The sequence below is a fragment of the Trachurus japonicus genome, chromosome 15 (genome assembly GCF_045865225.1).
Source record: "Trachurus japonicus isolate A0001 chromosome 15, Traja_1.0".
Classification (NCBI taxonomy): domain Eukaryota; kingdom Metazoa; phylum Chordata; class Actinopteri; order Carangiformes; family Carangidae; genus Trachurus; species Trachurus japonicus.
This window is the reverse complement of record NC_140921.1, coordinates 22,009,333-22,036,421: the sequence shown is the minus strand read 5'-3', so window position 1 is coordinate 22,036,421 and position 27,089 is coordinate 22,009,333. Positions and strand designations below refer to the sequence as shown.

The following is a 27,089-nucleotide window of genomic DNA, read 5'->3' as shown; positions in this document are numbered from 1 at the left end:
GTACTTAATCGTTTCCATTCTCTTCTTCACACTTGAACTCCTACAATTGGGCGAAATGTTCCTTTAATTCCTCTACACACTACTTACTGTTCAATGTAAGATTTTGTGATCTTACATACTTCTAGAGATGTTTTGCTCAAAACAGATAGTTCGACACAGTATCGATCTTTCAAAGCAGAAGTATCACGGCAAGATGTTTCTATGCCTCGCTTCACCATGCCAAAAATCATGTGACTCCCCAAATGAAGCTTCATTACATCACACGCAGCGTATTTGAGTTCAGGGTGGGGTTTTTACAATCCCTCTAAACTTCATGGGTCTTCTCCAAAGCTGGAGAAGAGAAACAGACTGAAGTCAACTGTAATGATCTTGTTTTTAAATAAAAATCTTCATACTTTCATAACAGTTTTCTTCCACATTTCTGTATTTTGTAATGTTACAAAAGCATATCTTTATCATACAGCATGTTATGACCCAATCACATTATAACATTACTAGGTAAATGTACTTGTTTTGGTGGTTAAGGCTGATGTTACTAGGATCTTAAAGGAGGAGTTCATACTTCAAGGTCTTGCTAAAGAATAAATCTGAATACTTCAACCAGACAACACTGGTAAAGTAGATTGTTTTTTATTCAACACTCAGAATGACTACACAAAAGACCTTTGGGTTATTTTCACACCTCAGAACAAGTCACATTCATTCCATCATATACTGCTAATCTGTCATATTCTCAATCTCTGTGATAATAAAGCAGGTTCTTACACACATCACGGCTGTACACGTTGTCCTTTGCAGCATGGTTAATATGCATAGTTGATGCAGTCCTTCTGATTTACACAGCCATACTTACAGTATGTATCCTCATTTAACATCTAACTTGACTTTGATGTTCATCGCAGCGAGCTCGGCTACAAAGTAGCGGAAGACATAAGGAACCGACACCGAGTCAATAGAGTCGCTCTTGCCACACAGGCTGCACACTGTTTTTCGATGGCGTGTGGCCGACCAGTAGGGAGGTGGTTTCTCTAACAGAGGGGAGAGGAGGCTGCCGCAGTCGACGCACACCTGAGCTACCGATCGGTCCGAGCAGTTGAAGAGTCGATCGTGAAGCAGGAAGGAGGAGCCGTGTGCCAGCAGGGCGTCCCGCTCCATCTCTCCGAAGCGGATGCCTCCCTGGACGTTCCTCCCTCCCACGGGCTGGTTGGTCACCTTGTCTCGCGCCCCCGTGGTCCTCACCTGAAACTTGTCAGAGACCATGTGACGCAGACGCTGGTAGTAGACGACGCCGATGAAGATGTCTGCCTCTAGCTCCCGACCGCTCATCCCGCTGTAGAGCCGCTCCGTGCCGTAGTAGTTGTACCCGCCGGCCCGCAGCATTTTACCAAAATATTCCAGTGCGGAGCTCTCCTCGGAGAAGGTGAAGGGCGTGGCGTCGTGGCTGAGGCCGTGCAGGGAGCCGGACTTGCCGGCCATGCTCTCGATCAGCATCCCGATGGTCATGCGGGAGGGAAAGCCGTGAGGGTTGAACAGGATGTCGGGAGACATGCCGCTCTCCGTGAAAGGCATGTCCTCGGCCGGCCACAGGCGGCTCAGGATGCCCTTCTGACCGTGGCGACTGGCGAACTTGTCACCGATGGTGGGGTTTCGTGGTATTCGTACGGTGATGCAGACGCGTTTAAAGTTGCCTGAGCCAGTGTCGTTGCTGCAGACCTTTATGTTGTCGACTACACAGGCCTCTTGGTTCCTAGGAGAAAATAGAGGAGGGGCATAATGAGTGTCATTCGTTAGCACACAGAATTTAATTTCTGAATGTGGTTATAGAATTTTTCTACATAGATAATTATCAAAGCAAAATCAATATTTCATGATTAGAAAGTGACACAGACAAAGAATAAAGAACATTAACACAAATATTGACACTTACTTGTAGTAGGTGGTGTAGGTCTGGCCGGTGTTGAGGTTGATATAGCTGTAGAACGGGTCTCCATACTTCAGTGTTGATCCGATGTGGGGCAGCCCATCAGCGTCCAGTTTTCCACTCACCTCACCGGACTTGGTCCCAAACACCACGCTGTCTTCTCCTCTCACTTTGTCTGCCAGATCCACCAGCTCAGTCTTGTAGATGCTTCCATGAGCAAAGCCTCTCTCCCATGATGACTTGTTCACAATCTAAGGAAAGTGTTGAGATAGTTCAACATTTTGGCAAATTGGCCCATTGCTATAATCCCTATAGTTTTAAGAGTAGGTTCGTTACCTTTAATTGTCGGTGCAAGCTAGTTTTAGAACGGCGGAGCAGAGCCGCGAGCTGCTCAGAGCTACGCTATGGAGGCTAATGGGATTTCTTGGTTTCCCTCATCAAATACGCATGCGCATCAGCGGTTCTGCATGAATTTACCTCGAAAACAACTCTGTCTCGTAACGTTCCGTTATTATCTCATAGCGTGGTGAATGTGCAGGTCACAACTTGTCCACCAGAGCGTTTTGCAGTTGTTGGATTGTGTATTTGATGAGTTTGATGAGGGAAACCAAGAAATCCCATGAGCCTCTGTAGCGTAGCTCTGAGCAGTTCATGGCTCTGCTCCACCGTTCTAAAAATAGCTTGCACCGACAATTAAAGGTAACGAACCTACTGCTATGACTATAGGGATTATGGCAATGGGTCAATTTGCCAAAATGTTGAACTATCCCTTTAAAGACTTGTTAGTGGGAGGTAGGTGGGGGGATGACATATTGTGTTTACTGTACCATTGCGTCTTCCATGTCGTAGCCTGTGTAAGATATGACGGCCACAATGGCGTTTGTGCCGCTGGGGTAGTTGTCCAGGTTGTAGTGGTCGTACATGTGGGGCCTGACCAGTGGGCTCTGTGGGGTCTGGAGGCGGTACAGCTTGTTGTCCGAGCGATCCATGAACGAGTGCAGGGGGAAACCCATCGTCTGTTTACCTGCAATGACAACAGGTCAAATCTCTGACAAACACTATGTGAGGACTGGAATATCTGAATATACTGAGTCTGGTCATCTGAGTAGGAGTGTGGGGTCACTACTGGTGGTCTCAGACTTACCCATCTGACACTGGTACATGTTCCTAGGACTCTGGTTGTGGTCCGAGTAGGGGATGAAGTTAGCCACCACGCTCAACATACTGTGGGGGAAAAGCTCCTGATGTGTGGTCACTCCCGGCTCGATCTCATCCTCCAAGATCCCCACATTGATGTAGAGCTGCAGCGAGAGGCACGTGATTAAATTAACTTTTCAGTTGTCTGCTTCAGATAAAGGTCTGATTATTACAGCTTTGTAAAATCGCAGTTTACTACGTACTTGTTCAAAAGTCCCAATTAACTCTTCCTTTCCAAGAGCTAAATTGCGCACGGGCCGCACCATGCGAGTGGGTGTTGTGAAGAGGAACAGGCCTGGGTACAAGCTGGCCTTGCCTGTTCTGGGAACCAGAACGATCTCAGTCCAGGGAGGGATCTTCTTATCTCTCAGCACCTAATGGCATTAAAGATACGATGTCTTTATTGTCACTACATTTAAAATAAAATGAAATGGCAACTTCCCATTACAGTGGTATTCTAGGATACACATATACAATCATCAGGCATCATAACAACAGGAAACTCATAACAACACTCTTCAACATAAAAACAAAGAACGAGGTAGGTTAATAGAAGATAAGGAAACAAACACAAACATGACAGGTTACATGGGGTATAGTGCTTGTAAGTGGTTATATATTCATGATATGAGTGGATAAGTCTGGAGTTGAAGAATAACTGTGTGAATGGCTTTGGGGGGAAAAAAACTGTGCAAGAGTCTGCTGGTGCGTGTTTTTGTTGACCTGTATCGCCTCCCTTTGATATAAAAGTTAGTTTCCAGCACACACACAAATGTAATATAAATATTTTATTATCATACCTTGAACCTGCGCAGTGAGTCCACCACAACCGGGGCTAAATCAGCCTCCAGCCAGCCGACAACAGACCCATCCAGGACAACAGGGTAGCAGTCTGCATAGGCTAGACCAGGAGTTCCATCCATGGGTGTAACACCTGAGGCACCAGAGACAGAAATCACCTTAAACCACGTCACTAAGGCCACTGATGTGATTCATAACCTTTCAAAAAAGTGTAATTTTTGCATCACAGCTTAATAAAAGTAAAGTAAGAGCTCACCAAGAGAACAGAGCAGAGCAGGCATTGATACAGTGGGTAGAGTCGGTGCCACTATCTCACAGCTGGCTGTCATGTGGTTCATCAGACCGCAGGGCTCTCCGTCCGGAGTGTGGACGGGACACAGGAAGCCCCAGGACTCAGGCAGCAGCTTACGGACAGACGTGGTCCTCATCTTGGCGAACGCTGCTCCTCTGTGCACGCAGCGGAAGTGGGACAGGTAGCGGATGAAGTTGAGCTTGTCGGCCACGACGCACAGGCCTGTGCTCTGCAGCATGCCGAGACCTGGGGGGGCAGAGGGGACGAGATTTGCTTTATAATAGATCAACAACTCCCTTTTCATACCACAACAGGTTCACATGCACAGCTCATGTGGTCGTACCCGTCTTGGAGTTGAGGTTCCCTGTGGCCAGCAGGTATTCAAAAGGTCTGGTCAAATCAGTGCCCAGGTTGAATATCTTCATTATGTTTTCAGCCTGAAAACCAATGAGTTTGCTGCTTTTTTTGTCAAAGGCCAACTTCACAGACACCAGCCAGGCAGTCAGTCTCTCCTGGGATGAGATTTTATGGGTTAAATCACAAAGAAAAAAATAATTATAAGAAGATTTATAGGGAGAAACAGTGTGTAAACATCCAATGTTTAGTCATTTATTATTAGGCCTATTATTATTATCATTATTAATAAACAAAGCTATGCCCACTGAGATTCAAGTTTTGTGGAAAAAATTGACTTTCTCACTGCAAAATTTTAAATCTATTGCTCATTTAATGTTTACTTCATTCTGTTCAGCAGCAAAGACAAAAGAAAAACAAAGATGTCAAGTAATAGATTTTTAAAAAATGACTGATAAAAATATCTTTTTAACTAATTATTATTCTTTTTAAAATTATGATTGAAAACACCACACACACTCTTAAACAACTTTCTTGAATATAAAGATAAAAATAAAATGCAGCATATAAAAATATCTGAGCTGGTGCATCTTGATTGACGGCTCGCCAGAAATTTGTGATGTCAGAACGGGGTCATGAGCATAAAAAAAGGTTGGGAACGACTGTTAAATGTTGGTCTGAAAACACTTGCCTTCATAAACATGAGGTAGAGCTGACCGGGGGTGAGCACCTCCTGACACATGATGCTGTCAGGGTTCTCCTCCATACACTCCTGCTTGGCAAACGTGAAAAGCTTCCTCGTCATCAGACAAAGAAGGTAGAACTTCTCCACGTCTGACTTCAGGTGGATGCAGATGCACTCGCTGATCAAAACAGAAACACAACTCGCTTTAGGAAATGTTGCCATAGATGCCATAATCGTCTTTCATTTCTGGTTGCACATTTATAACGCCGTCACAGCCGTCTGCCGTCTGCCGTAACAACTTACTCCAGCAGGAAGTTGGCGCACTGCTCGTTGGTGTACCACTCAGGAAGGTTCATTTTAACCCTGAAGCGCTCTCCGAGGTAGTTGAGCACCTTGGCGCGGGTGGGGCAGTCCTCCTCTGAGACGATGCGCAACATCTCTGACGCGCAGCTCTTGTAGAAGGAATTGTCCTCACGGCCTTTGATCAGCTCCTGGTAGATCTGGAAGTCTGTGAAGTCCACCAAGGCCTGGAGGACACAGCAGCACAGAAAATGATCTGTAGTACTGTCATCAGACAGCACCTTCTGAGCCACAAAACTTTATCCGTATTATTCTTTTCAATGATACGTCTAATAATTAGTTGACTTTTATTCAGAAGACAGTCACATCTCAACAAATTAGAATACAAATGTCAGGTCAGTAGTCTTCCCAATGATAGTGCAACCTACTGAACCAGACTAAAGAGCATTTAAAGGCCCAGGAAACCTTTGCAGGTGTTTTGAGTTCATTAGAATTGATTATTATGTATTAGCTGGTTGAAATATGACACCATTAGTTTAGAATAGTGAACTCTTCCAGAATAATCACATTTTCTGAGATACTGAATTTGGGGTTTTCATTAAATCTAAGCCATAATCATTAAAAGAGAAGTGGAGAATGAAATGCATTTTGTGTTCTACTGTCCTTTCTATGACTCTATAAGACAAAAATTGTTTAGTAAAGTAGATCCAAATAATGAATTTGTGTGGTTGGACAATGCTGAGAAGCTAAAACTTCTTTTTTATTTGAATATTTTTGCATTTTCTTTATTTCTTGAAAAGGCTTGGGCAATGAGACGAAGAGCGATATATTGTTGAGTACTGAAAGTAATCTGAAATTGTTTATGTCACACCTGTTTGGCAAGTAACACCAACAGGAAGGACTGTCTAGTTTTTGTTTTTTTTTGTATTTTGTGTCTTGTAATCCCATATGGGATGGGCCACAGTGGTGGCATGACACGAAAATAAAATATTCATTCATTCATAAAAGAAATAAAGACATGAAATATTTCTGTCTGTGTAATGAATCTACATATAACAGTTTCACTATTTGAGTTGAACTACTGAAATAAATTAAATTTTCCAGATAGATAGATAGATGGTGACTGTGAGGATATATAATGTGTCCATGAGTGGCCCACAGTGACCCAATTTCTTGAGGTATTCTGCTGCCCTTCTGTTCCTGCTGAAGACCGCTTCAATCATTAAATACATTAACCCTAACCCTACCTTGAGTGCGAAGCCTAGTGGGAGGAAGAAGAGCTCTTTCTGGTAGATGAAGTTCAGCATCACAGTCCCGTTTTCCAGATAATGAAGGTTCATGTTGATGGCTGTGTGCTCCTCCTTCACACAACGCATAGAAATACCTGTAAGAAGAAAGAGAGGGATGATGAGCCAAGACTCATATTATTACACAACCACTTTTGTTATGTCCCACATGTACAGTATGTAAAATTGTGTTCACATTTTATATTCACCTGTACACATTTAATAACCAAAGATGGTTCGTTATTTTAAATGTGCTTTAGAAATTAAGTTTGACTGGACTTTCACTGTTTCCATACATGATCTGATATGTATATTGTACATACCATACTGAGTGTATCCCTGGCCCCTGCTCTTCCATTTAGGTCTCGCCATGGCGATGGGATAGTTCCTCCTCGGCATGATCAGCATGCGGATAACCTTCTCATTTCCATTCACAATGAAGTAGCCTCCCATTTCCTGTGAATATATGAGAGTGAGTTTAAGAACCATGGACGTAATGTTTCTGTTTGTCTTGCAGTTGCAGCTGTTACAGATGTGCGTCTTACCTCTGCTTCTTCGTGGTGTTCGACGAGCTCCTTGGGGGACATACCATGGAGGTTACACAGCTTGGACTTGACCATGATCGGCACCTGGCCAAGGGACTGTTTGATCATCCCTTTGGGGACTCCATTGATGGCCCAGCTGATGTCAGCCTGAGATGATAAACAAAGGACCAAGTTAAAGAACTGTAAATCTCTTATTCAACTGATTGAATCTATTGTTTACCACTTGTATGTACAGAACTGGCTGGTGGTTTACATGTAAATGGTAAAAGGAATACACTTCTTCTTGGACTTATTCTTATACTTTACTTCTGTATGGGCAGTTCTAAATGTGAACTGCAGGAGCCAGGAATCAAACCGCTGACATATGGAGAATCTTTCTACATCCTGAGCCACAGCCAGGTCACACAGTAAAAGTCAGGTGAGAGGTGGAAGGGGAAAAAAAATATCATGAGGTTGCACGTGAATCTCAGTCTTACCACAAGTTTTCCTCTGTATGTGCATCTTCTGCCTCTGCACTCTGCAGGAAACACCCTTGTATCCTTGCAGATGTTCCCTTTGGCCACCACTGGGTTGTAGATGGTCGCATCCACAAAAGCCAGGCTGATCCTGTCATTTTTCACGGTGAACTCCAGGGGAGGGATGGCCTGAGGAGAGATGTGGCATATCTCAATATTAGCACTGTGAATTGGCAAGAATTTGACCATATGATACACATCCCCAAGGGTGGGGGTGGCCGGGCAACATGAAACATGATGTAATGATATATTGGGACACTACAAGTGAGCTGATAGATTAGGTTTTAGAGAGGTCTGAAACACTCTCATAGTATAAACAAAAACGGTTTATCTTTGGTATAAAGAACACACAATGTCATATTGTTCCTCATCATAATAGTTTTCGGAACAGAGGAATTCATCTAAACCAGAGGTCTTCAACAGGGGGCCCACGACCCCTAGGGGGTCCGCGGAGATGCTGCAGGGGGGTCATAGGCTCCGTTTATAAATGTCAGAGGGACGTCCCCCTACTCACTGTACCTTTACATGTTTAGAAAAAACATGAATATATGAACTTGTGTATTATTTGAATACCTTGTTCAATGCACAATAACAAGGTATGTTTACACATGACATGGCACTGAAGCTACGTTTATACTGTACTGGGCCCAGTTTAATATGACACATAATTCTTTTTTAAATATAGCTAGTAGTGGGTCTCTGCTCCATCTCTCCATCAGTTTGGGGGTCTCTAGCCTGAAAAACATTTAGGACGCCTGATCTAAACCATTGATAAAATAACAATAAAGTAGTAGCTACTTCAACCAATCAATACAATGTCATGACATACGACAGTATCTCAGTGGATATGGTCTTACGCCCCGACTTTCTATACAAAAATAAACATATAAAAAAAACTAGAGAACAGAAACACCCTGCAAATGAAAGAGACAGGAAATCACCTCCATCATCATAGTGTGAGCACCAAGGTCACATTGTAGATCTGACATGGGCAGTTTTAGAGAGCTAGTTAACTTAAGGGGGAAACTGGTGATAACTCAAGTCTACTGAAGGTTTGAATATGAGAGCTGCAGGCTATATGATATGACAGGCATTTCCTAAATCAGGGGTGCAAACTTGTCACCTTTCGGCGAAATTCGCCGTTTTGGATCCCAAATTGGTCATTTGTGTGATTCGTGTAAATCCGCAATAAAAAAAAATTTGAGAGAGGGGGGGGGTCCGGCGAGGCGAGCCGAGCCGAGCCGAGCCAATGCACCTGTCTCTTTAAGGCGCATGCACCTTCTCTGGATGACAACGAGTGGTGGCAGCGCTCCTCTTCTGTCCAGCAATACACACCTGAAGCTTCACTTTTAATACAGATCAACTAACGCGACTTTGTGAGCATGGCGAGTGAAAGAGTCGGAGCTAGAAGATGCTCCAGCAGTGTTGTATAGGTGCTGTATGGGACCGCGTGTGTGTGATGATCGCGATCGCGGCCAATTAGCGATTAGCGCGTTTAGCATTTATTAGCGCTGCAGCGCGACCTGTGCAGCAGCAGGAGGAGGAGGAGGAGGAGGAGGAGGAGCAGGAGGAGGTTGACTGACTGTGGCAGGACACCTCTGCCTCTGTTTCACTTTATGTTGCTGGTAAATAATGTGGTTGTAGTAGTAGGCTAAAGTTAAATTATTTTGTATGCACTAATTAAAGGGGCAGAGTTTAAGAGACATTTTAGCTTTTATATTTTATAAGATATATTTCTTGTAAGAACCACAATTAATAAATATAGGTTATATATTTCAGTGAATATCTAATTGTTCTTAGCATTTGTTAGATAACTTTCTTTGCCCAATAAATTAAAACATGTTGGAACTATCAATGTCTCCTCCCTTGCAGCCAGAATCTCACCTACTTTTAACCTCAGACTGTCACAATGATGAATCAGATGTCAGACTGCCTCATTCTTTCAGTTTTAACCTGAATATACAAGACATGATTGATTTTCCCAACGATCAAAGTATACGAAACCGAACCGAAAACCATGACCACAAAACCGTGAACCAAACCGTTTACTTGAACATCTTTTAAATACATATTGCTGCTTAATATGTTTTATGTAGCCTATGGCATTTTTAAGCTTCATGTGTGTTATTGGACAGAAAGAGCAGCGCTGCCTCGGAGCATAGCCTATGTACAGAAAACACATTTACATCAATAAATAAATGTTTCACAATGAACCAATCAGTCTGTATTAAATGTTATTTAGTTTGAAGGCAAGGTTTGCAAGGTTCATCTGATGGACATCGAGGGACAGATTCTCTAAGTTTTGCACAGCTTTTGCTCATGCTAAACCTGCATAGGCTGAAGACCCCCTTCACATATTTCAAAACCAAACACAGAGAGACAGATTGTACAGGTTTAACAGGAGCAAAAGCTGTGCAAACCTGAGTAAATCTGGACCCTAGTCTCATGCTAAAATTGACTGTAAATTCACCTTTAAAGTTGGTTTAAAAAAAAATTTCCCCGGGGGAGCATGCCCCCGGACCCCCCTAGGGGGTCGGTATCTTGTCACCTTTTTTACCCCTGATGAGTTTGCACCCCTGTAAATAGTTGCAAGTTAACTTTTCAAACAAAGGGCAAAAAATACTGATACTGACTGATATTAACTCATTTATCTAACAGCAAACTCTGCTCATGAACTCCTTCGCACTTTAGGTGTCAAAGTCTAAACTAATTAACTACCTAACTAACTAACTAAAAACTAGCTGTGCTTTCAACTAACGTTATCAGCTTTAGAGACGAGGGTTTCAGCGGTGTAGGATGTTAAACTGATACATAGTTTGGTGTATTTCTCACCAGACACAGTTGCACTAACTTAACTGTGTGAGTGCAGGAGTTTACCAGACCTGTACAACGCGGCTCAGTCCCTCAGTCACGGCCTGGTCAAACGACTCGATGTGGGCTTTGGTCAGGTCCTGGACGGCGGCGTGCTGGTCCTCCTTCAGGGTCCCAAACCCTCCGTGTGTCAGGTTCTTCAGACTCGGAGCTTTGGGTAAATTACTCCACTTGGTTGAGTAGTCCATGCTTGCAGCGCCGGTGACTCATATGCTTGTTTACCACATGTGCATGGTGACACAGGAAGTAGATCCACGCTTCCTCCTCTTCTTCACCCTGAGCTGCAGTGGCAGGTCGCCTCTCTGCTGCTGGCGCTGCTGCCACCTTGTGGTGGAGGTGGTGTAAGTCAGTGTCTATCTGTCTCATAGTGAATGCAAAATCAAAATGTACCAATGCTGATTTATGTAATCTGTTTTTCTGAACAGCTGACTGTTGCACTGATACTGATAATGACCTGCAGGGTGGGCAACAAAGACTGGGAGATACAGTCTCAACTCCTCTCCTCTCCTCTCTGTCATTATTTGTTGCACCTTGTAGTTTGGCCTTGGTGCACTCTCTCTCTGTGTTTCAACAGATCTCTCCAGATCTCCATCCCTCTGCACCATCTGCCTCCTTTCCCCTGCTGTTAAACCGGCCTGCACACGCTGGCCTGCTCATGGACCAGCCTGCTATCCAGTGCTCCCATCACTGGTCTGCTCTCTCTGCTGTATATGACCTAGCCTGCTCACCAGAAGCTGCCTTGATTCCATTTCCATGCTGTTTTTCCATATTCCATACTGCAAACGAACAGACATCATCCTACAATCACCCTTTGTCTCAGTTGGAGCAGGTCTCAGTTCAGCTCTGATTGTGAGTGTTCTTGTCTGTAACTATACAACATCGATTGCACGTCTACCAGTCCTGAGTGAGGGATCCCTCCCTTGCCTTAGCATCCATCCATTAGATAACCCAGGTCTCAAGGGGGTTGGGAACCAGTCCCTGCTGACACTAAACAAGAGCAGGGTACATGGACAGGTCCCCAATCACAGGGCTGACATATAGAGACAAACAACCTCACACATAGAGTCATCAATTATCCTAATGTACATGTCTTTGGATTGTAGCGAGGAGCCAGGGAAACCAGGTAGCCTGAGTATAAGGACAGTTTTCTACAGATAACATCATTTCATGAATTTGTAAAATGTCAAAACGTTTAGCATATATGTTCTTGAGAAGAAAATGGTATTAAATCATGTAGAACTGAGTCGTTTCATTTAAATGTGTCAGTCACACACTCTTGTTTCTGTGTCTTACCAGGCTTCAATGAGAGGATGGATAATCACTTTGATCTGTGGGAAGTAGACTATGTAGTTAAGAAATACACACGTGACAGAAGCTTGATAATTGTCATTTTTTTTACTCTAGCAACACTGTTTCTGATAAAGACAAATGTTCATGCAAGATTTTGGGTAAAACATCACCTAACAAAAGCACAGTACAGACATCCCTCTGAATATGATACTTGCTTTTAGATCCCGTAGGCCGGTTGATGCGATAATGTCCACATTATTTTGACTACAAAACATTTTACAGCAGGAATCTGATCTTTGGTAAAGATGAGGAAAATTATGAAACATGATAAAAAACAATGAGAAAATGAACCAGATGTGCAAAGAAACTCTGAAGACATCATTGGATTCAAAAGAGGTCTAGAAATGAATGAAGCAAATTCACTTCAGTACAACAAACATATGAAGGTGCATTGAAATGCTGGAGGTCCATTGCTTTTTCTTTTTTTTTTTTTTTTTTACTTTTTTTTTGTATCAATATGCAATTCCCTCTAAGGCACCCGTCCCTTTGATGTAAAGACATTTCCCAAGATATTTCATTAAAAAATACTGACAGTTTGCCATTGACGTTTCCAAAATCAGCTATCAAACAATTGTAACCAATTAACCAACACAATCATGCCCCAAAAATCCATTTTCCCTACTTGTCTACATTATCTTTCCAAACTTTTCCAAACATAATTTCAGCTACAACTGGGCTCTGTGTGTTCTTAGTTACTGAGAATACAACAACTCGGAGTAACTGCCCTGTAACCTCTCGTCTTTCTGACCTTCAGCCACTCACATGTCCTTCGTTCTTCAGAGTCATCTTGTAAACACAAATACACAGTGATTTAAAAAACACAAATAAATGCTCTTATGGTGTCCCTTAATGTATCTCAAAGCATCACACATTTCAACTGAGGTTAAATAAGGAGGAACAGCAGGGATTCAAACATGATGAGAGAGAGACTAATGACCTACTCTGTTTAAAACGAGCCCCTGGATACACAACAGTAAAGGTTCAACTACTCTGCGTGCTAACAGACTGCTTCATATCTAAGGAAGAACTAAACACTCCTCTCTAGAAAAAAAGAAAAGAAAAAAGAAAGAAATCAACAGTGACATAAAGTCAGCTTGGACAGTTACACCTCAGGTCTCAGCTATTCACAAAGATTCAGTGGAAAATAAAAGTGAAGAACTAAAAATATTCATAAAACCCCATGAAACAAAAGTGAGAAAGCAACTGAGGAAGAAGCAGTGACTCGATGAAGACCTTTAACACAGCATGTGCAAGACCAGAGCGAGAAGCCTGATGCAGAGCGGTGTGTGCCTCTGGTCTCCATCAGCTCTTTCAAACAAATGTTCATTGGGTCGAGTCAATTTTGTTTCACAGGGTTCTTGGTTTTAACAATCGATAACACACTTTGTATTCTTAATAAACGATAACACATTTTGTACAGTCTACTCTACTTTCATTTTCGACAATTCAAAAATCGTAATCCACACACTTATTGACAACACTTTACAATTAAGTCTATCTTTTCATAAACCAGAAATCAAACACGGAACATGAGGGCAGCTCTGCCGCTGCGACTGGGGCCAAAAGGTGCTTCGTTTAAGAGGATGCACACGACTACATGCTGTCACAGGAACATGCTCTCTTCAAATGACAAATAAAACCTCAGATCGACTTAACGTCATGATGAATTTGTTTGAGAGCAGAATAATGTCAGCTAACAATTCACTGATCTCACTGAGGGAGTTGTTTTGTCTGTGCCTCTCCGCTATAGAGAGGTCAGAGGTCAGGGACACAGCTTATTGGGAGTGATGTAAACTTGATTTTTTTTTTGAGCAGGACAGTGGTCTCTTTGCTCACTTATACCACCCTGCTGCCCTCAGTGTTAATAACTTGTCGTGTCCACATGATTGAGTTAGAGGAATGTTGTTGTTCAAGGAAAACCTCGACATCTTAACTGTTTAGCTCATCAGAGAGTTAGTATACTGTATCTGCTAATATATAAGAAAGAAGTGAAAGCATGTCGGCCCTTTAACTTGTTCATCACTGTTAGCATTCCTCATTCCAATGAATGGAGACTGATGGCTGCAGGTGAGCTATAAAAAGTGATAAAAAAAAAAAAGGAGTAACATTGTTCGATGAGAAAATAAATTCCGTAAAGTCTCCAGTATCAACGGATCTGTTTGATGCTAACTCCTGTGGACGGGTCATGACCGCATTGAGCAACAGTGCAAAGGCTTATAGAACAAGTACAAGTCACGTAACAGAGCAAGCTAACTGGCAGTCCTCTTAAGGGGGCGTGGCTGGAAATGTAAGGCACTACAGTCTCACTTGGAGCATCTCTGCATCCTTCAGACCTCCATTAATCTGCTTGGGGAGAAAACTGGTGGCGGTGGAGCTGAGATGGAAGCGCGTCTGTCCTCATTCAGAAACTCCCACTAAGTTTGTTGACCAGTTCGTCGACAGCCTCTTATTCATAAGATGAATGGTGAGGAGGGGGGAGCAGAGATTGTCCCTACAGTCCAGTGGTTTCCGTGTAAAGAGAGACTCCTTTCCAGGCGTGAACAGGCAAGGTTTTTCGGTTAAAGGCTTGGCTTGCTGGCGTGTGCTACTTCTCAGTTGTAGTTTAGGAGTGAAGACAGAGCATGAGGAAGCTTCTAGTTTGGATGAGATGTGTGGGGGAAGTATTTGTGCGTGATCTTACAGTCGAGTGAAAGGGCCCACGTGAAGAGGGCCCCTCAGTTTGGGAGAGGAGCAGGAGTTGGTGGAGAAGGTGGAGGACGGCGAGGAGGAATAAGGAGAGGAGGAAGCAGATGAGGAGTCACTGCTGCTGTTCAGGGTGAAGACACTGGAAATGGCCACTTCCACGATACCTTGACACAGCTCTGAGTATAGTTTCCTAGGGGAGGGATGGATACAGATTTGTTAAAACGACATGGATTGAAGACAAAGACAGATTTTAAACATGAATGATTTGCAGGACGTTACTGACTGTGCACAGGCTGGAGCTCCGTTGATCTCAATAAGCCAAACTTTGAAGCTCTCGTCCACCATGAAATCAAACCCAAAGAGCTGGAAGCTCTGGTAGGACAGGTGCTTAGTGCTGATTGCCGGCTCAATACATGACAGACAGCTCCTGTGAAACCACACAGTAACATCAGTTTCTACACCTTCACTCCACACAAAACACATGATACAGCCGATTACATCCGGGTTGGGCTTAGTTATTGCTGATTTTTTGCTCCCATCATGCACTTTGACAGAGGTGTTATTGTGCTGTTACTGGTGTTATTGTGATGCATGTTCCCATATTTCTACTGTGGTACACTTCATTAATATGAGTGATTACACAGCAGGTGAAGCTGTGTTAACAGAGTTTCGAGACAGTCGTCCTCTACTAATCTGATGAGATGCTGATTAGAATTTTTGTTCCATCAAGTAATAAAATTAATTTTTTTTAACTGTCTCTTGATTATTATTTTTTTCTTATCTCAAAACCTCATCTTGTCAGAACAACTTGTTCATGTTCACTACAATTAATTAATACTCGGAATATTTAAATAGCACCATATTACTGCACATGTCTGTTATCTTGGCATAAACAATGAACTGAAGAAGATGTGGTACATTTTATTTTAATTACACAGTCCTATAATTTTGTAATTTTTATATTGTTGTGTTTTTGCCATGCTAACATGTCCATAATGCTAATGTTAGCATTTTGAAGGTAAAAAAAACACAAATGTACACCTGAGCCTTAGCAAAGATACTCTATTTACCAAGATACCCCATGAGAGGCTGCTCCAATTATAGAAATGGTATACACTTCCTGTCTCCTAAATGGGTATGGTCAAAGTTCATTTTCTCCTGATGTGTCTGTCTGAAAATGTTCAGAAGAGATGTGTCTCGTGAAAAATTAGTCCAAAATTTACTTAAGTGACGATGGAGCGAAAGAATCAACCATAATCTGTGTTCACGTTCAATTTTCCCATTGGAGTCAATACACTCAAGGCTGCTGCTAGTCTCCTAAAAAAGGCGTGGCCATGCAGAAACCCACGTGACATGTATACAGGAAGCTGACTCGTCATGGGGGGTCTTGGTTTATAAACCATGGCCTGATCGGTAAAATGTTATTAACCGAGGGTAAAGGACCAACTGACCTTTTACTAACCACATTACATGTATAATGTACATTGGAGTGGCTCTAAGTGGTTCAGAGTTCGGACAGTGATCTCAGGCTCTGGAGAACCTGGTTTGAGACCTCAGTGTGTGTGTCTGTGGCCTTATTTTACAATATTCATGGGGTCTGAAAGTCAGGAGACCACCCACTTGTGGGGTCTGAGCTTTGTGGGAACCTAAATGCTGGACCACGTGATTCTTAATGGCAGGTTGAAGGTTAAGCCTTGGTGTTAGGGTTATGCAGGTTATGGTAAGAGGCTGGGAAATGAAAGGCCCCAATGAATATAGTAAGAAAATATAGCATGTGTGTTCAGGCCTATTACAAACTTGTAGTGAAACTGCTGCTAATATTCTGTTTTCTCTTATATTTATGCAGATAACAATGCATACAGCGCTGCATGGCATTGTTATCTGTTTTCTTATTTTTTACTGCTATAACTGCTGCTAGTACTCTCAGTCCTCTCTTATATTTATGCAGATTGCTATCTGTTTTCTTATTGTTGTAACTGCTGCTAATACTATGTTTTTTCTAATACTTGCAAGCTTCCTACTGTTATCTTTTTGTATGGTATGTCTGTCCGTCTTTGAGGAGTACGGATGGAAATTAGCTTTGAGCTAAATCCGGCATATTTACATGACGTGATGTGCACGTCACTAATTGTTCATTAATATGCATTGTCCTCATCAAATAAACAATAAAAGAAATTAAATATATGGTAAGTGTTGGGGTTTATTTTGTTGAATAAACTAATTTTTCTGCTACTGAAATATGAATGAACAAAACGATAAGGACCTACTTTATGATCTGCTTGATCTGAGGTAATATGGTGGTCTCCAGGGTGACATTGTGAGTGTTGAGCAGATACAGCCTGAACTCATCGAAGAACATCTCGTTCCCCTCCTCATATCGTCCGTAGTTCTGGGAGTGCTCCTTCTGGATGCAGTGGTTGGTCAGGTGGCTGGTCATGTCCTGGAGGTCAGAGCTGTTGTAGGGCTCTGAGGACGTCCTCAGTACACCCTCCCGGTATAAATAGATGTTGTACTGATGGTCCACTAGTACCCAGCTCCTAGTAACAGTAGGACATAAACCATACAGTTACAAAATCTAGATAAGACTGGCATGCACTCTGTAGGTTCATGTTCAACTTCAAAGACTCACCTGATGTCGAACTTCCGGTGTCCCGGCTCCAGAAGTAAAGGTTTCTCCAGATATTTCTGAATGACATGAACCTGTCCCTGATTATCAATGTACTCCAGCAGCTGATTAGCATCGTGGGATATCAAAATACCAGCACCTGTTGCAATTAAAACAAATACGTCAAGTTAGCACATACCTCACATTGTTGAAATTGTTGCTCAGGAGCTCCGAGACAAGGATGTTATCTCTGTGATTCAAGTAAATATAGTTACATAATCAAATAAAGACACGCAAGCTATCTTGGATTTTATAACTTTTATACCTTTGGCTCCAGCAGAGGACTTGGCTATCCACACAGTACCCTCCCCACTCTCTTTTTTAGAGTGGTAAGAGGCCAGGAAAACTTCCCGCTCATCCGTCTTGGGGTTGTTCTTCAGATGGCTGATGCCATTTGTTGCTGGAGCGACCGGAGTGTTGAGGTTAGTGGGATAGATGATGTAGGACTCTGGGAACCAGTTAGAGGAGTCGGACAGCTCTGGACTGGTCTTTATTAGCCTGGTGGTGGAGAAGAAAAATGGTCAGCTAATGCAATTCCCCTTAAATTATGTATATGTGCATTAGTAACATGAATGATGGGAAAACCAAACATATAGATTGTTCCTTCTAGCAAGGCAGATGCATACTTGACCAAGGACGCCTTCCTGCAAAGCTTGTCTGCTCCTCTGTAGTAATTCACCAGCTGCACCAGCCCTGGTTCATGACCTGTGGGGTACAAGTGAGGTCAGTTTAAAATCTGCTCTGATGTGATCACGCAGGCCTTTTGCATAAAAGACACAAATTTTCCACAGGATGTTGGATGTGCATCCCTGCACCGTCACGGCAGCTGCCTCATCCCGAGTGGGCGGACTCCAAATATAGCACACTCATACATACAGACTTTTCTGTCGGCTGTCAGCATCAACCGGAATAATAAGGAAAATACTCACCTAGTCGTCCAAAGGGCAGTCTGTTCCGCTCACCGAGCATTAGGTTGAATCTAGGATTGTCTCTTTTCAGTCTTTTCCATTTCCCTGTCGACACCAAGATTTTGGAAACTTCTGCATAAACAGTGCTGTTGTCGTCCCGGGTGACAAAGGTGTACATGGGGGCAGTCATAATAATGCCGATGTGCCTGCGAGGCGTTACACTGTAATAATAACGATAATAATAAAAGAAAACGACTGAATGTGTCAGTAATTCAGCTGTCTGGCTAGTTGTGAGGCTGTCCGGTTGGCACTGCAGCAGAGAGACTGTGCAGGGTTATCTCCTCTGTCCGTGCCATGATGATGAGTCAGTTATATCCAGTCCACACTTCCCAGTCAACTCACACACTGGTTCCTCCCAAACTCCAGCTCAGCAGTCAGAGGCTAACGCTGATTTGTATAAAAGAGCATAACATGTGAAGAATATCAATTTCATGTTGCCCAGCGGTCACGGCTCCTCCGCTGTCCCCAGACAAGGGTGTGACTGACTGCTGCTGCTGCTGCTGCCGGCTCCTGGGGCTGGTCCCGTCTGGATTAATTTACATCCCGTCTCCGGTTTAGCTACAGCTAACGGGCTGGGAGCACCGAGGGCAGCTATCCAGGAAACTTTCCCGCTATCCCTCCGCAGGGACAGAGATATAAATGAGTAATATAGGAGGCAGCTTATTAACTAGCCCGTTAGCTGCACAATGTCACAAACGCAGCCTGTTTTTTCCAGCGGCGGCGTGTGCTTTATTCTTTGAAGCTTAGCGGCCGCTGTCATCCACTGTCGACGGCACAAACATAACCCCACCGGTTATGGTTAATGTAGTTTACAGCTACACTGACACCACGGATAGTCGATATTTAACTGTTTCACATCCACGGTATAAGTAGATAAACGCACACATATGAATATAATTCATATGTACAATTGCTTACAGATAGATGAAGTTGAAATTTAGAGTCCCATTAAATTTCGCCAACTTACATAACTACAATACCCAGAATGCAATGCACTCGAGAGGACATTTAAACATTACGTTTGTTTCAGGTTTGTTTGTGCTGTGTGACCACAAGATGGCGACGTAGACCTCACTACAAAGTTAGCAGTAAGGACCCGAGCGGTGTCGAAAACATAACCCGGAGAAAACAAGTTTTAATTTAAGAAATATGTTTTTACTCAAAGGAAGACTCCCGTTAACTTTATTATTAATTATTTTAAATAATAAATGACTTTTACATCGACTATAAAGCAGTATAATAACACATTAGTAGGCAGTGACGGGCCTCTGGGCGAACCGGGGGGATAAATGAAACACTCCCTAGTTGTGACCGGTTGTGGGCCCAGTTCCGATACTTTCTATTAAGTTAGGATCTCTAGCTGTGGTCTCTAATTCATCTCGTCTTTTCCACCAGAAGTCGACATTGGTCGTTGACCCACGGCTACAGCCAGACCAGTGTTTGAGTGCGTGTCTACATTTGGTGAAAGAGGAGCGGAGAAACTCATTTAGGTTTTCTAAGAACGAATTGGGACGTGACAGGAAGTCGTACTTGTTGAGGAAGGAACAGGTGGCGGGAACAGCGAAAACCGCGAGAAGAAACAAGGCAACCGTGTTTATGTCAACAAGTGAGCGTGTCAGCGTGTTTATAGCACAGCACCCACGTACTGTGTAGGCCTAATATCGAGACAGATAAGAGGATATCACCGACAGTAAGTGTCGCCCCTCGTCCTCACTATTGTGTCCTGTTGTGTGGTGGTGATGCGGTGTATTTTCAGTAAACACCGTCCACTGGCTGGTTTTATCACAGCATGTAATGATGGCTTCCCCCTGTCAGTCGACTCAGTGATTAACTTAAACACACTGCAGCCGCTGTGATTGTGAACTTGCCTCTAACATAGTTGCATAACTATTAAAATTAACTTTCATGTCATTTAGTGAGGAGAGGAATATCCTCATACATTCAGTTTATTGTGTGACAGGGAGATACACAGCCTTTGAAGAGAGCAATCTGACGTTTTCCAAGAATGTAATAAGGTGTAACTTTTGTGTGTGTGTGTGTGTGTGTGTGTGTGGGCTAGGGGTGAAGTGATGTGTGCCCTGGCTACTGAGGTCATGTATTTTTAATAACTTTTGTCCCCTCTCCTTCATCAGGCTGGAGCAGGCCAGGCATGAGTGGAGCACACCTGGACGAATGGCAGAGGAGGTCCTTTGACATTTCATCTGGCAACTGTACACCTGAACAGACGGCCGATGCCTACCGGGCCCACATCCTCTCCATTCAGTATGCATGGGCAAGCTCCCAGCTCTCTCAGGCCGGCACGGCCAGCCTGCTCAGGACCTACACGGAGCGCTACGCCGCAGTGTTGGACTCGGATGACCCCCGCACAGGGCTTAACAACTATGCAGAGAGTGCACTGCATCTGGCCCGCAGTCAGAGGAACTACAGCGACAAATGGGAGTCATCCCTGACAATGGAGAGTGTGCTGGAGCTGCCCTGCGTGCAGAAGATGATTCAGGCTGAGACGGGGGGAGGAGGCTCCCTTGTGGCACCAGCAGATGTTAACATATCTGTGGGACAGGAGAGCAGCCCCATGCCTGCTCCCTTCACCGGAGTCAGGTCAGAGGCTCCAGTGTTTAGACCTAAAGCACCACCACAACCTAAAACGGAGATTAACAACAGTGCCAGTACCTCTGCTAATATTTCTGCAGCGTGGCCAAGAGGCTCCGAGGGGATCTCAGTTAATCCAAACTCTTTATCCCGACCTCCAGCCCGACCACAGTCTGTGTTTAGTTATCCTCCCTCAGTTCCTCCGCAGGGAAACCCTGGCCCTGCAGGTGGCACACAAAACTACCACTCCTCCTTCCCCACCAATAATCCATCTAAACGGAAGAATTTCTACAGCGCAGATGGAGGGGACGATGGCAGGGGGCAATACGGAGGCCAAGCAGCCGCTGACCCGCGAGCTGGAAGCAATTTCAAAACGGCTCGTGAGCAGTTCATCGTCGACCAGCATAAAAAACATTCCCATCAGCCGCAGAGAGGCCAGCCCCCTGGGATGGCAGCCACTATGAAGAAATCCCTGGGCGCCAACAGGCCTCGAGGCACGTTCTCTAAATTCGTGTCACCTATTCCGCGGCAGGAGGAGGAGGAGGGTCGGCCGAGCCGTGAGACCAATCAGGAGCCTCAGATCCTGGACGAGCGCCTGAAAAACTTTGAGCCGAAGATAATCGAGCTAATCATGAGTGAGATCATGGACCACGGGCCTCCTGTGGCCTGGGACGACATCGCAGGTCTGGAGTTTGCCAAGACCACCATAAAGGAAATCGTGGTTTGGCCCATGCTGCGACCCGACATCTTCACCGGCCTCCGCGGCCCGCCGAAAGGCATCCTGCTGTTCGGGCCCCCGGGAACCGGTAAAACTCTGATAGGAAAGTGTATCGCCTGTCAATCAGGTGCCACCTTCTTCAGCATCAGCGCCTCGTCGCTCACATCCAAGTGGGTGGGCGAAGGAGAAAAAATGGTGCGAGCCCTGTTCGCCATCGCCCGGTGCCACCAGCCCGCTGTCATTTTCATCGACGAGATCGACTCTCTGTTGTCCCAGAGGACGGACGGGGAGCACGACTCATCACGCAGGATAAAGACGGAGTTCCTGGTGCAGCTGGATGGGGCGGCCACCGCGGCCGAGGACCGCATCCTGGTGGTGGGAGCCACCAACCGGCCCCAGGAGATAGACGAGGCCGCGCGCCGACGCCTGGCGAAGAGGCTGTACATCCCCCTGCCGGAAGCGGCCGCCCGACAGCAGATCGTGACCAACCTCATGGCTCGAGAGAAGAACCAGCTGAGGGAGCAGGAGCTGGAGAGCGTGGTGGCGGCGACGGAGGGCTTCTCCGGCGCCGACATGACTCAGCTGTGTCGGGAGGCGGCGCTGGGGCCCATCCGCAGCATCCAGCTCAGCGACATCGCCACCATCACTGCAGATCAGGTGCGGCCGATCCTGTACGGCGACTTCCAGGAGGCCCTGAGGACGGTGCGGCCCAGCGTCTCGTCCAAAGATCTGGAGCTGTATGAAGAATGGAACCAGACTTTTGGATGTGGCCGTTAAACTCAGCTCCTCCTGGTTATTCCTCTACCTCTGTTCATGTTATGGATGTTATTTTGAAGAGATTTGAGAAAAAAAAGTATAATTGCTCATAAAACAAACACAGCATCGCTACGATTTCACAGAGATGGTTTTCTAAATCCAAGGATCTGCATCAAACTGAGCAGGTGTTGCTGTTATTTTGTCCACCCCACTGTATCCACATGTAGACTCTTGCTTTACAACCAGTCTGTGTTTCTTATTTGATCCATCTGTTGCAAATTGATTGAAAAACTTCATCCCTGAAAACATCTGAAATGCAGCTATGACCTCGTTGTAGTTATTTTTATTCACACAGATCTTTGTGGTGAGAGAACAAAAAAAGCAGCAATTTACATGATGCATTCACATCATTTTCAGAGGTTTACAAAAGCTGCACTGTTTGGTTTAGACATTAATGTTGTAGTTATTTGCGTCAGGCACCATGTTGTGTTCCAGATGAAACAATGATCTCTGTTTAAATAGCATCTGCATGATACTTGTATGATGAACACTGAGCATAATTAATCATCTGTATAACATAGGCTGTGTCAATGTTTTAGTTTGTTTCAATTAATTAATAATATTTACAAAATTGTGATTTTTTTTTTCCTAATAAAATGAATATTTAAGTGCCTGCAGTCTCTCTCCACACTCCGTCCTCTCTCTCATCTAATCCGCAGTTAAGAGTTTTATTTTTGCATGTCTCTACAACATTTAGCTGTAGGTCTGGCTGTGCTGAAATGCTCCTGAGGCTGTGTGCTAATCGTGTCCCTGGAAGTTGGGCAACACACAGAGTATCCTGGGTCTCTGCTTAAAGAAACCTGAAAACTTCACTTTTGCTCAGCCTCCCTTCCTGTTAGTGATTAAGACAGCAGTGGACTCAACAGGAAAATCTGTTACTGCAACACATCCCTTCTATTAGAAAACAACTATGAGCTCCATAATTGCAGTAATGATGCACATGGGTTCATAGTTGGTGCTGAAGTTCACATGTTTAACTGTCGCTCCACTTAATATCTGAGGTTGTCGGGACAAGAAACTTGTTTTATTGTCCAGTACTACAGTAGTTCTGGTCAACAGTGTTGATGTTTTTCTGGTTGTATGCCTCACTGGTCACACACACGCTATTACTGAAGAGGACCATTACAGATTGTGCAGACATGAAATGAACTTCTCATGTAAATTTCATGACACAATCTTTGAAAATCTGGAAGACCATGAAAAAAGACTTTCATTTATTTTTCATCTTTTTGTCAAGTCCCTGATAAATATTTCAGACGTGCGCGGTTGGCCACTGTATTGAAACTTTGTTGAATTAGCCAGCAGTGAGAGGAGTCGCACACCCCCACCCCCCCGTCGTCTTCGAACACGGGGACTCCTCACAGCTGGACCGGGACAGATGCACAGAATTCCTCTGGTGCTGGCAAGATCCATAGAGTCCATAGAGTACACACTGAGAACTGAGCCATATGGTGTCAGCTTGTAGCTCAATTTGATGGTGGCTGTACAGCAGTGGTTACATCTGGGGCTGTTGCGTGGTCACGGACAGACACATCACACTGTGCATTCAGTGTGAAAAAGAAAACACGTTCACCACCTAAATTCTTGGTATTCAAAACACTGACCTGGAGAGAGTGATTTATTAGAAATGCTTAATGTTGCCTGATTTGAATATTGTGTGTTTTATTCAGAGGTCAGGAGCAGACAGCGTTGAGAGAAATACTCACTTTAATTATTGTAAAAGTGTAAAATATAAAGATAATCAATTACAAATAAATATCCTGTATTCAAGGAGCTCCAAGTAAAAGTCTAATTAACAAAATGAGTATAACATTACAAGATCTCATTAAGTCAAACCTTGATAATAAACTACTGATCCTCATTTCATTTATTTAGCCTATAGGGCCTACATCCTGTAATTATTTGTTTTCATAGTTGTGTAATGTATGCATTAACATCAGATTTCCTTCTGGCACATGAGGGAAATGACACAGCATGTGATCCACAGTCAGCTGTGACTTTATTTTGGAAAACTACATGTGCAACATGTGATCGGAGTGTGTTTGCAGTTTTTAGTGAGTGACTTATCAGCCCTTGATGAGTTAGTTTGACTGGTGGTAGACATACAGCAGGCTACTGTCACCAACCAACCATGAGTTACATGTTATAAAGCGTAAAAGCTACTAAGAATTACTAATTAATAGATCAGAATCAGAAAACTTCATTGTCTGTCGTAACAGAAAATTTGCCAGAAATGTCTGTGGGTCAATATGAGGAGCTCTGTGTTCATTAACTGAGTTATAGAATTAAACAAAATTCTGCCGTGAAATCTAAATTCTTTTTTTTTTTCTTTATTGTAAAACCTCTCTGGGCCTTTGACTTATATTAAATCACACAAACTGAGAAATCCACAGGGAAAATTGCTGTGGTGGAACTATATGATGACTAATACACCTGAACACAAAGGCTGTGTTTGTCCATTAATGAGATTCAGTCATGTGACGGGACAGAGAAGAAAACCCCCAAACAGTGACATCTTCTTGGATCCTGTTGACAATTGCATTTGGTTGAGTGTGATTCTTTAAGGACTGTTTCAGTCATCTGGCTGAAAGGGGAAGTGAGATCTGGGATCCTGGCAGGGCCATAGTTGGTTGGCCAGATTATCCCTCTCATGCAAATGTCCTCCCTCCCCTGTTGGGTCCCAGTCAAGCGTGGGGGACTCGGCGCTGGCCACAGCTGCTTCCCGTTTCTGCTAAATCACACAGCAGCCATCTGGACGAGGCTGTCGCCGCACATCGCCGCTGAGCTCCTACGGCGGCTCTGACTGGGCCTCTCCAGACGGGCCGGGCCTTCTGCTCCAGTGGCTGATCCTCTCTGTCCCAGCTCGCTCCTCTGAGGACCAGCCGGACTCTTCAGGTCCTGGACGTGTGCATATGTCAGCAGGCTGGTGTGTGTATGTGTGTGTGTGTGTAACATGAGGGTCTCTGTGGTCTCTGTGCACACAGTTGCCACTGTGGTATGTTGGTGTGCTATCTCCCACCCTCAGTAAATTAAAAATATGATGATTTTACAGTGTAATGAATTTTTCCAAAAACACAGAATAAATTACATTAACTAACTATAATACATAGAGAGGTGTCTATTTATTCCTCTCTAACTGTAAATGTTGTTTGAGTGAATTCAGTGTTTTTGTGTTAAAACACAAATGCCAGTCATTCACTCAGTCTCGACTCTTCCTTGACAGGCAGGACTGACGTCTAAACTTAATTATTTCCGAAGGTTTGAGAGCGTCAAATCAAATCTCCATATTCCTTCAAAAGGGAAAGTGATACAGTAAAACTTTGGATAAACTCTACTTTTCAAATCATACGATCCAGTTAAGAAAAGCTCTACTATTAACAACATGTACTGGCTCTGAAATATCTGCAGGTAAATACAGTATAATGGTTAAAAGTAATAGTTTAGCTGCCCTCCTCTTATTTCTACATCCGATCACCACTGACAAAAAATACATGACACACTTTGTGCATATATAAAATATCCTTTATTGATATTTTGCAAGCATAAAGCTCCCTTCAGATGGCTCATTTTGAGTGAAGAATTTCTCAGCCATCAGGTATAAAACAAAAAGGCCAGAATGAGCAGCAGTCATGTTTTTACCTCAAATACATACATGTACACAAGTACAGTTGAACAGAAAAAGATGCAACTTTAAAAAAAAACAAAAAAAAAACTAACCTACAGACAAACAACAATCATTATAATAAATACAAAAAAACAGACAGAAGTGTAAATGTGATATAAATAATATGTAGGTTGATACAAATACAACAGGTTGTAAGGTTATCTACACTGATTGTTACGTTCTTAATGATTGCTGACATTAAAGTAGGTTTGGTCCTGCGCTAAAAACAGCTGCAGAATCTTTTACTGACACTTCACTACAGAAATGTTTAAGTGAATGGATGAAAATCCTCTCTATTTCAAACATAGAAAAAAGAAGTTGCTGCTTCATTGACCAAAAGAAAAGTCACATTTATACATTTTATACACGTGGCGACTGTTAATACATGACACAGTGCCTCAGCTGGGTCGACATACTCAACGATATTTTGTTTCTTAAAAAAAAAAGACAAATGAGTAATTGGTCTTTATTTTGATGATGGTATTTGGAATTGCAAATAAGGTTCCATCTGTAATAACTGTATACATTTATCTGTGCTCAACAAACATGCATACTTTGTATAAAAAAAACACAACTTTCAGACATCAACAGTGTATTTTACATTTTGTTTCTCTATGCATTGTTTCAGGTGCTCGTCTGTAAGAGTGAGTGTGTGGGGATTTTTTTCCCCATATTTACAAATGAATGTATGTGTGTGTGTATGTATATGTACAGTTGTGCTCAAAAGTTTACATACCCTGGCAGAATTTGTGAAATACTGGCTATATTTCAGGAAATATAATTGATAATGCAACAAAACCATTCAGAGTTAGTGGCTGGGCGAAGCCATTTACTATCACACAATTGTGTTTCATCTTTTTAAATCAT

At 43.4% G+C, this 27,089-nt stretch overlaps 3 protein-coding genes across 4 annotated transcripts; 1 reads left to right on the top strand and 2 right to left on the bottom strand.

Moving 5' to 3' along the window:
* Window positions 1-610: 610 nt before the first annotated feature.
* On the bottom strand, window positions 611-11,008 carry polr1b (RNA polymerase I subunit B). The gene is made up of 15 exons (XM_085800506.1): window positions 10,779-11,008; window positions 7,858-8,025; window positions 7,382-7,528; window positions 7,160-7,292; window positions 6,798-6,934; window positions 5,554-5,777; window positions 5,257-5,428; window positions 4,555-4,723; window positions 4,176-4,457; window positions 3,919-4,052; window positions 3,322-3,492; window positions 3,066-3,222; window positions 2,749-2,945; window positions 1,928-2,172; window positions 611-1,747 (listed from the first exon to the last, which is right to left on the bottom strand). The coding sequence occupies exons 1-15, from the start codon at window positions 10,953-10,955 to the stop codon at window positions 865-867; spliced, it is 3,396 nt and encodes a 1,131-aa protein (XP_085656632.1). The 5' UTR covers window positions 10,956-11,008; the 3' UTR covers window positions 611-864.
* A 1,147-nt stretch (window positions 11,009-12,155) lies between these two features.
* On the bottom strand, window positions 12,156-19,217 carry ttl (tubulin tyrosine ligase). The gene is made up of 7 exons (XM_085800505.1): window positions 18,397-19,217; window positions 18,094-18,172; window positions 17,733-17,965; window positions 17,432-17,567; window positions 17,070-17,339; window positions 15,086-15,229; window positions 12,156-14,992 (listed from the first exon to the last, which is right to left on the bottom strand). Exons 1-7 carry the CDS (start codon window positions 18,563-18,565, stop codon window positions 14,794-14,796), a joined length of 1,230 nt encoding a protein of 409 aa, XP_085656631.1. The 5' UTR covers window positions 18,566-19,217; the 3' UTR covers window positions 12,156-14,793.
* Window positions 19,218-19,807: 590 nt separating this feature from the next.
* Window positions 19,808-23,171, top strand: fignl1 (fidgetin-like 1). 2 transcript variants are annotated; one of them, XM_085800503.1, is made up of 3 exons: window positions 19,808-20,125; window positions 20,396-20,450; window positions 20,568-23,171. In XM_085800503.1, exon 3 carries the CDS (start codon window positions 20,585-20,587, stop codon window positions 22,517-22,519), a length of 1,935 nt encoding a protein of 644 aa, XP_085656629.1. In that variant the 5' UTR covers window positions 19,808-20,125; window positions 20,396-20,450; window positions 20,568-20,584; the 3' UTR covers window positions 22,520-23,171. The 2 variants fall into 2 exon arrangements, with proteins under 2 accessions (XP_085656629.1, XP_085656628.1); XM_085800502.1 differs by lacking the exon at window positions 20,396-20,450.
* The last annotated feature ends 3,918 nt before the right edge of the window (window positions 23,172-27,089 follow it).